The 7,500-nt window shown below is 51.0% G+C and overlaps 1 protein-coding gene across 1 annotated transcript in view; it reads right to left on the bottom strand.

Annotated features, from left to right (window-relative positions):
* LOC110496897 (gamma-aminobutyric acid type B receptor subunit 1) overlaps positions 1-7,500 on the bottom strand; it is a 155,821-nt gene that overhangs the window by 114,057 nt on the left and 34,264 nt on the right. The window contains exon 7 of the mRNA XM_036953572.2: positions 2,139-2,384. Within this exon, the coding sequence (XP_036809467.1) occupies positions 2,139-2,384 (246 nt within the window). The remainder of the gene's footprint in view (positions 1-2,138; positions 2,385-7,500) is intronic.

Here is a 7,500-nt window from a genome sequence, read left to right as displayed (position 1 = left end):
TTTTTTTATCCAGCTTTCATCCGATTTGGGTCCCTCTTCTCTTTCATTGGTGTCGATCCATTACTTTTTGTCGCATAAAATAGCCCAGGTGACTTCCTTATTTTTGACAGTCGTGTTGTCTGTCTTTTTTTGATCCTCCAGTAACGTTACTAAATTCCTCCATCAACCCCCGACAAAATAGTTTCGTTTTTTTTTTCCATAAACGGAAGAAGTTTTTTGACTTGTCATAGATCAGGTGGCTAGCGGACCAATGAGACATGGCTAAATAACGTTAAGTAATGACAATAATGAATAATATTGTGTGCTAGCTAGCTTGGATTATAAACTAGCTAGCTACAGTAGCTAACACAGTCGTTTTCTTTCTAGTACTGGTAAATAAGGGATTTTAATTTCAAATCAGCCAACCCGTGACAACCCTTTCACCATGACAACCCTTTCACCATGACAACCCTTTCACCATGACAACCCTTTCACCGTGACAACCCTTTCACCATGACAACCCTTTCACCATGACAACCCTTTCACGATCATAGTTTAAATGAAACCCTGACGTGCTACCTTGTCCCAGACCTGCTGTTTTCAACTCTCTAGAGACAGCAAAAGTGATAGAGATACTCTGAATGATCGGCTATGAAAAGCCAACTGACATTCACTCCTGAGGAGCTGACCTGTTGCACCCTTGACAACCACTGTGATTATTATTATTATTTGACCCTGCAGGTCATCTATGAACATTTGAACATCTTGGCCACGTTCTGTTATAATCTCCACCCGGCACAGCCAGAAGAGGACTGGCCACCCCTCATAGCCTGGTTCCTCTCTAGGTTTCTTCCTAGGTGCCTGCCTTTCCAGGGAGTTTTTCCTAGCCACAGTGCTTCTACACCTGCATTGCTTGCTGTTTGGGGTTTTAGGCTGGCTTTCTGTACAGCACTCTGTGGCATCAGCTGATGTAAGAAGGGCTTTGTAAATACATTTGATTGATTGGTTTAAAACCGTTAATCATATATTTACTGATTCAGATTATAATGAAGTGGTGCCACACATCTCTGGATTAATTATAAACCTAGAATTACAAAATTTAGATTAGCTTTAATCCTAGGTTAATTTAAACCATGTTGATGCAACCTACCCATGAGAATTTATCAACATTGGGTTTGTTTCCAATTCTTTGTGGATCTGTGTAATCTGAGGGAAATATGTGTCTCTAATATGGTCATACATTTGGCAGAAGGTTAGGAAGTGCAGCTCAGTTTCCACCTCATTTTGTGGCCACAGTGTGCCACATAGCCTGTCTTCTCTTGAGAGCCAGGTCTGCCTATGTTTTCTTAATTGTGGCTCAGTCACAGTGGTCAGGTATTCTGCCACTGTGTACTCTCTGTTTAGGGACAAATATTGTTCCAGTTTGCTCCGTTGTTCTGTCAACTCTTTCCGATGTGTCAAGTAAAATGTTTTAATGTAAGTAATTATAATATTTCTGTTTTCTCGTGATTTGGTTGGGTCTAATTGTCTTGCTGTCCTGGGCTCTTTGGGGTCTGTTTGTGTTTGTGAACTGTCTCACTCTACAGCCCTGTGGAAAGAAATGTGTGTTTTTTTGCCTATTTCATCTGCACACTTGTTATTTATATACATGGATTTCATAATGTCGTATGTTTTCCCCTCAACACCACTTTCCATCAATATGTATTGCAAACCCTCATGCCAAACTGAGTCAAAAATGTGTCTCCACTTTTGTGGATTGGGGTGATCAGTCCTTGGTTCCAAATATTGGGGAAGATGCCAGAGCTGAGGATGATGTTAAAAAGACAATTGAAATTTGTGGTCTGTATATTTTAGCATTTCATTTAGGATACCATCAACACCACAGACTTTTTTGGGGTTGGAGGGTTTGTATTTTGTCCTGTAGTTCATTCAATGTAATTGGAGAATCCAATGGATTCTGGTAGTCTTTCTCTGTCTCTGTCTCTCTCGCTCTCTTTCTATCCTTCTCTCTTGCTTTCTTTCTCTCTCTCGTTCTCTTTCTCTGTCTCGCTCTCTCCCAGTACAACCACAAGCTTCTCTCCCCCCCCCCCCCCCCCCCTCCCCCTCCCCCTCCCCTCTTCCCCGTGCCTCAATGGTTAGGCTATATATTCCATACTCACCGAAACTCCTTCAAATGAGCTGGTGTTGAGGGCACGGTAGATCTCGGCGGTGATATCTCGGTTGTTGTAGTTGAAGTCTTCCAGCCTCCGGCCCTTGGCCTTCAGGGGCCCCACGGTCTTGTTGAGGGCCAGAGCCAGGGCCCACACTGCATCGTAGGCCAGAGGGGCCTCCTGGAACCCCCCCGTCTCCTCTGGGTTCTTACCCCCCAACTTAGACATCAGCTGGTTCAGAAACTCCTGAGACGTCTGGAGGAAGAGAGAGGAGGAGGGCTTAGAACTGTGTGTGTGTGGGGGGGGGGGGAGCACCAGGTTGACATCCTGTTTCACCAGTGCGGTGGGGAGGGGTGGGGTGGGGTCTGTCTGGGAATAGGCCAAATGTTCTTCTGTTCTCTCTAGGATGTAGGGACACAGGCACCCACTCACCCCCCAACACACACACACCAGTCGGACCCCTCCTGTACTCACCCCCACACACACACACCAACCAGACCCCTCCTTTACTCACCCCCACACACACACCAACCAGACCCCTCCTGTACTCACCCCAACACACACACACCAACCAGACCCCTCCTGTACTCACCCCCCCACACATACACACCAACCAGACCCCTCCTGTACCCCCCCCCCCCCCCCCACACACCACCCGGACCCCTCCTGTACCCCCCACCCCCCCCCCCCCCCCACCCCCCACACACACCACCCGGACCCCTCCTGTACCCCCACCACCCAGACCCCTCCTGCACCCCCCTCCCACCACCCAGACCCCTCCTCCCCCTCCACCGTTGGCCCAGGAGGCTGTTATGTCTGGGCTGAGTTCCAGACACTTTCTAGCCTTGCATCGGACAGGTCCCACCTACGATAAAATCCCTCCACCCTGGTAAACTGGCTCAATACAGTCATCATTTTCCCTCCACCTTTAGCTTTTGACAAAGTTGTTCACCACTGTATCACCACTGTATATATCCGCCGTGCGAGATGGGAGGTGCCGTTCCAAATAAATGCCCTCTACAGAAACAACGGCCAGGACGACACACACACACACACACACACACACACCACACACACATACACACACACACACGCGCCTGATGAAATGAAGGAAATCTGTCTCCATATGTTTCATGTTGCCTCCGGTAATAAAAGATGAGAGGTGGGGTCGGTGTTGTAATTTTTGATAGTTCATCCTGAATGGAGAGAGAGAGAGAGAGGATATTTTCCCAGAATCCCCCGGGCTGAGTCTAGAAGAGAGGTGTTAAATGTCATCACTTCAGATGGGTAGCTGGCAGAGGGGTTGACTCTCTTTCTCTCTCTCTACACCTCTACCTCTACCTAATCTGAATGAGACATCTGTCTCTCTCTCTGTGTGCGAGGAGCTAAGGAGAGACATAACAGCTCTGTAAAAGGATATGAGTCCCAAATGGCACCCTATTGCCTATGTAGTGCACTACTTTTGACCAGGACCCATATAGGGAATAGAGTGCCATTTGTGATGCACTCTAGAATGAAGTCAGCTATTACTTAGCCTCTGAGGGGAGGCTGTGTGACCTGGCATCAGGAGGGGAGGGGAGGCTGTGTGACCTGGCATCAGGAGGGGAGGGGAGGGGAGGGGAGGCTGTGTGATCTGGTATCAGGAGGGGAGGCCGTGTGGCCTGGTATCAGGAGGGGAGGCTGTGTGGCCTGGTATCAGGAGGGGGGGGGGGGGGGGGCTGTGTGACCTGGCATCAGGAGGGGAGGCTGTGTGACCTGGTATCAGGAGGGGAGGCTGTGTGGCCTGGCATCAGGAGGGGAGGCTGTGTGGCCTGGCATCAGGAGGGGAGGCTGTGTGGCCTGGCATCAGGAGGGGAGGGGGGGTCTGTGTGACCTGGTATCAGGAGGTGGGGGGGGGGGGCTGTGTGGCCTGGTATCAGGAGGTGGGGGAGGGGGGGGCTGTGTGACCTGGTATCAGGAGGTGGGGGAGGGGGGGCTGTGTGACCTGGTATCAGGAGGGGGGGGGGGGGGGGGGGGGGGGGGGGCTGTGTGACCTGGTATCAGGAGGTGGGGGGGGGGGGGGCTGTGTGACCTGGTATCAGGAGGTGGGGGAGGGGGCTGTGTGACCTGGTATCAGGAGGTGGGGGGAGGGGGGGGGCTGTGTGACCTTGTATCAGGAGGTGGGGGAGGGGGGGGGGCTGTGTGACCTGGTATCAGGAGGTGGGGGAGGGGGGGGCTGTGTGACCTGGTATCAGGAGGTGGGGGAGGGGGGGGCTGTGTGACCTGGTATCAGGAGGTGGGGGAGGGGGGGGTTGTGTGACCTGGTATCAGGAGGTGGGGGAGGGGGGGCTGTGTGACCTGGTATCAGGAGGTGGGGGAGGGGGGGGCTGTGTGACCTGGTATCAGGAGGTGGGGGAGGGGGGGCTGTGTGACCTGGTATCAGGAGGTGGGGGAGGGGGCTGTGTGACCTGGTATCAGGAGGTGGGGGAGGGGGGGCTGTGTGACCTGGTATCAGGAGGTGGGGGAGGGGGGGCTGTGTGTGTTGAGGGCTTTGTGTGTGTTGAGGGCTTTGTGTGTGTTGAGAGCTTTGTGTGTGTTGAGGGTTGTGTGTGTGTTGAGGGCTTTGTGTGTGTTGAGGGTTGTGTGTGTGTTGAGGGCTTTGTGTGTGTTGAGGGCTTTGTGTGTGTTGAGGGCTTTGTGTGTGTTGAGAGCTTTGTGTGTGTTGAGGGCTTTGTGTGTGTTGAGAGCTTTGTGTGTGTTGAGGGCTTTGTGTGTTGAGGGCTTTGTGTTTGTTGTGGGCTTTGTGTGTGTTGAGGGTTGTGTGTGTTGAGGGCTTTGTGTGTGTTGAGAGCTTTGTGTGTGTTGTGGGCTTTGTGTGTGTTGAGGGCTTTGTGTGTGTTGAGGGCTTTGTGTGTGTTGAGGGCTTTGTGTGTGTTGAGGGCTTTGTGTGTGTTGAGAGCTTTGTGTGTGTTGAGGGCTTTGTGTGTGTTGAGGGCTTTGTGTTTGTTGTGGGCTTTGTGTATGGTGAGGGCTTTGTGTGTGTTGAGTGCTTTGTGTGTGTTGAGGGTTGTGTGTGTGTTGAGGGCTTTGTGTGTGTTGAGGGCTTTGTGTGTGTTGAGGGCTTTGTGTGTGTTGAGGGCTTTGTGTGTGTTGAGGGCTTTGTGTGTGTTGAGGGCTTTGTGTGTGTTGAGGGCTTTGTGTGTGTTGAGGGCTTTGTGTGTGTTGAGAGCTTTGTGTGTATGTATGTTCAGATCCCTTATCCAACACACACACACACACACACACACACACACACACACACACACACACACACATATGTCACCTTAGTATGTTGAACTGCCTTGAACAAACATTTAATTTTGACTGTAGTGTTTTGAGGTCATGTTTGACAGACATGCCTTCCACTCCCTCCCCTACCTTGGCGCCGGGCTGCATCAAGCAGCCGGATCTGTGAAAGCCGCGGCCCTGGAGAACCATCGCCACGACAACGGCAGCCTCGTCAACAAACGGGGCTTTGATCAATAAGAGACGACTCTCTAGGCTGCTTACCGACTGGACCCCTAATCCTCTACATAGTGCACTACTTTAGACCAGGGCCCATAGGGCATAGTGCACTACTTTAGACCAGGGCCCATAGGGCATAGTGCACTACTTTTGACCAGGGCCCATAAGGCATAGTGCGCTACTTTAGACCAGGGCCCATAGGGCATAGTGCACTACTTTAGACCAGGGCCCATAGGGCATAGTGCACTACTTTAGACCAGAGCCCATAGGGCATAGTGCACTACTTTGACCAGAGCCCATAGGGCATAGTGCACTACTTTAGACCAGGGCCCATAGGGCAGAGTGCACTACTGTTGACCAGGGCCCATAGGGCATAGTGCACTACTGTTGACCAGAGCCCATAGGGCATAGTGCACTACTGTTGACCAGAGCCCATAGGGCATAGTACACTACTTTTGACCAGAACCCATAGGGCATAGTGCACTACTTTGACTAGAGCCCATTGGGCATAGTGCACTACTTTGACCAGGGTCCATAGGGCATAGTGCACTACTTTGACCAGGACCCATAGGGCATAGTGCACTACTTTGACCAGGGCCCATAGGGCATAGTGCACTACTTTGACCAGGGCCCATAGGGCATAGTGCACTACTTTTACCAGGGCCCATAGGGCATAGTGCACTACTTTGACCAGAGCCCATAGGGCATAGTGCACTACTTTAGACCAGAGCCCATAGGGCATAGTGCACTACTGTTGACCTGAGCCCATAGGGCATAGTGCACTACTTTGACCAGAGCCCATAGGGCATAGTGCACTACTTTGACCAGGGCCCATAGGGCATAGTGCACTACTTTGACCAGGACCCATAGGGCATAGTGCACTACTTTGACCAGGGCCCATAGGGCATAGTGCACTACTTTTACCAGGGCCCATAGGGCATAGTGCACTACTTTGACCAGAGCCCATAGGGCATAGTGCACTACTTTAGACCAGGGCCCATAGGGCATAGTGCACTACTTTAGACCAGGGCCCATAAGGCATAGTGCACTACTTTTGACCAGAGCCCATAGGGCAAAGTGCACTACTTTTGACCAGGGCCCATAGGGCATAGTGCACTACTTTAGACCAGAGCCCATAGGGCATAGTGCACTACTTTGACCAGAGCCCATAGGGCATAGTGCACTACTTTAGACCAGGGCCCATAGGGCAGAGTACACTACTTTTGACCAGAACCCATAGGGCATAGTGCACTACTTTGACTAGAGCCCATAGGGCATAGTGCACTACTTTGACCAGGGCCCATAAGGCATAGTGCACTTCTTTGACCAGGGCTCATAGGGCATAGTGCACTACTTTGACCAGGGCCCATAAGACATAGTGCACTACTTTTGACCAGAGCCCATAGGTAAAAGGGTGAAATTTGGGACACATCCCACTACTGTCTCTCTCCCTCTCTGCCTCTCCCGCTCCCTCCAGACAGCGCTGCCCCAGTTTAGAACGATGAACAATGAACATTAACACAAAGTCTATTATTTATTCAGTATTTCCATTTTCTCCTCTCCTCTCTTAATTCAGAGCCGGCGATTCAAAAGAGAGAGAAACGGTTTGCTGCGCTCGAAAAACGCTTCTCTTCGAGAACAAAGCTTTTCTTCTACGAGGTACATCTTCAAAGTAAGATGGATAATAGTAAATTTGAAGAGCTTCCTGAAGCTCCTCTCCTCTCCAGACACGGCAGTATGAATTAAAGAGGGTCGTAACACTAGTGAGGGACAGGCTCCTCTCCTCTCCAGACACGGCAGTATGAATTAAAGAGGGTCGTAACACTAGTGAGGGACAGGCTCCTCTCCTCTCCAGACACAGCAGTATGAATTAAAGAGGGTCGTTACA

This window comes from Oncorhynchus mykiss, chromosome 18, assembly GCF_057628025.1.
Source record: "Oncorhynchus mykiss isolate SJ-2025 chromosome 18, ASM5762802v1, whole genome shotgun sequence".
Taxonomy (NCBI): domain Eukaryota; kingdom Metazoa; phylum Chordata; class Actinopteri; order Salmoniformes; family Salmonidae; genus Oncorhynchus; species Oncorhynchus mykiss.
The sequence above is the reverse complement of the archived record's forward strand: the minus strand, read 5'-3'. Positions and strand labels throughout refer to the sequence as shown.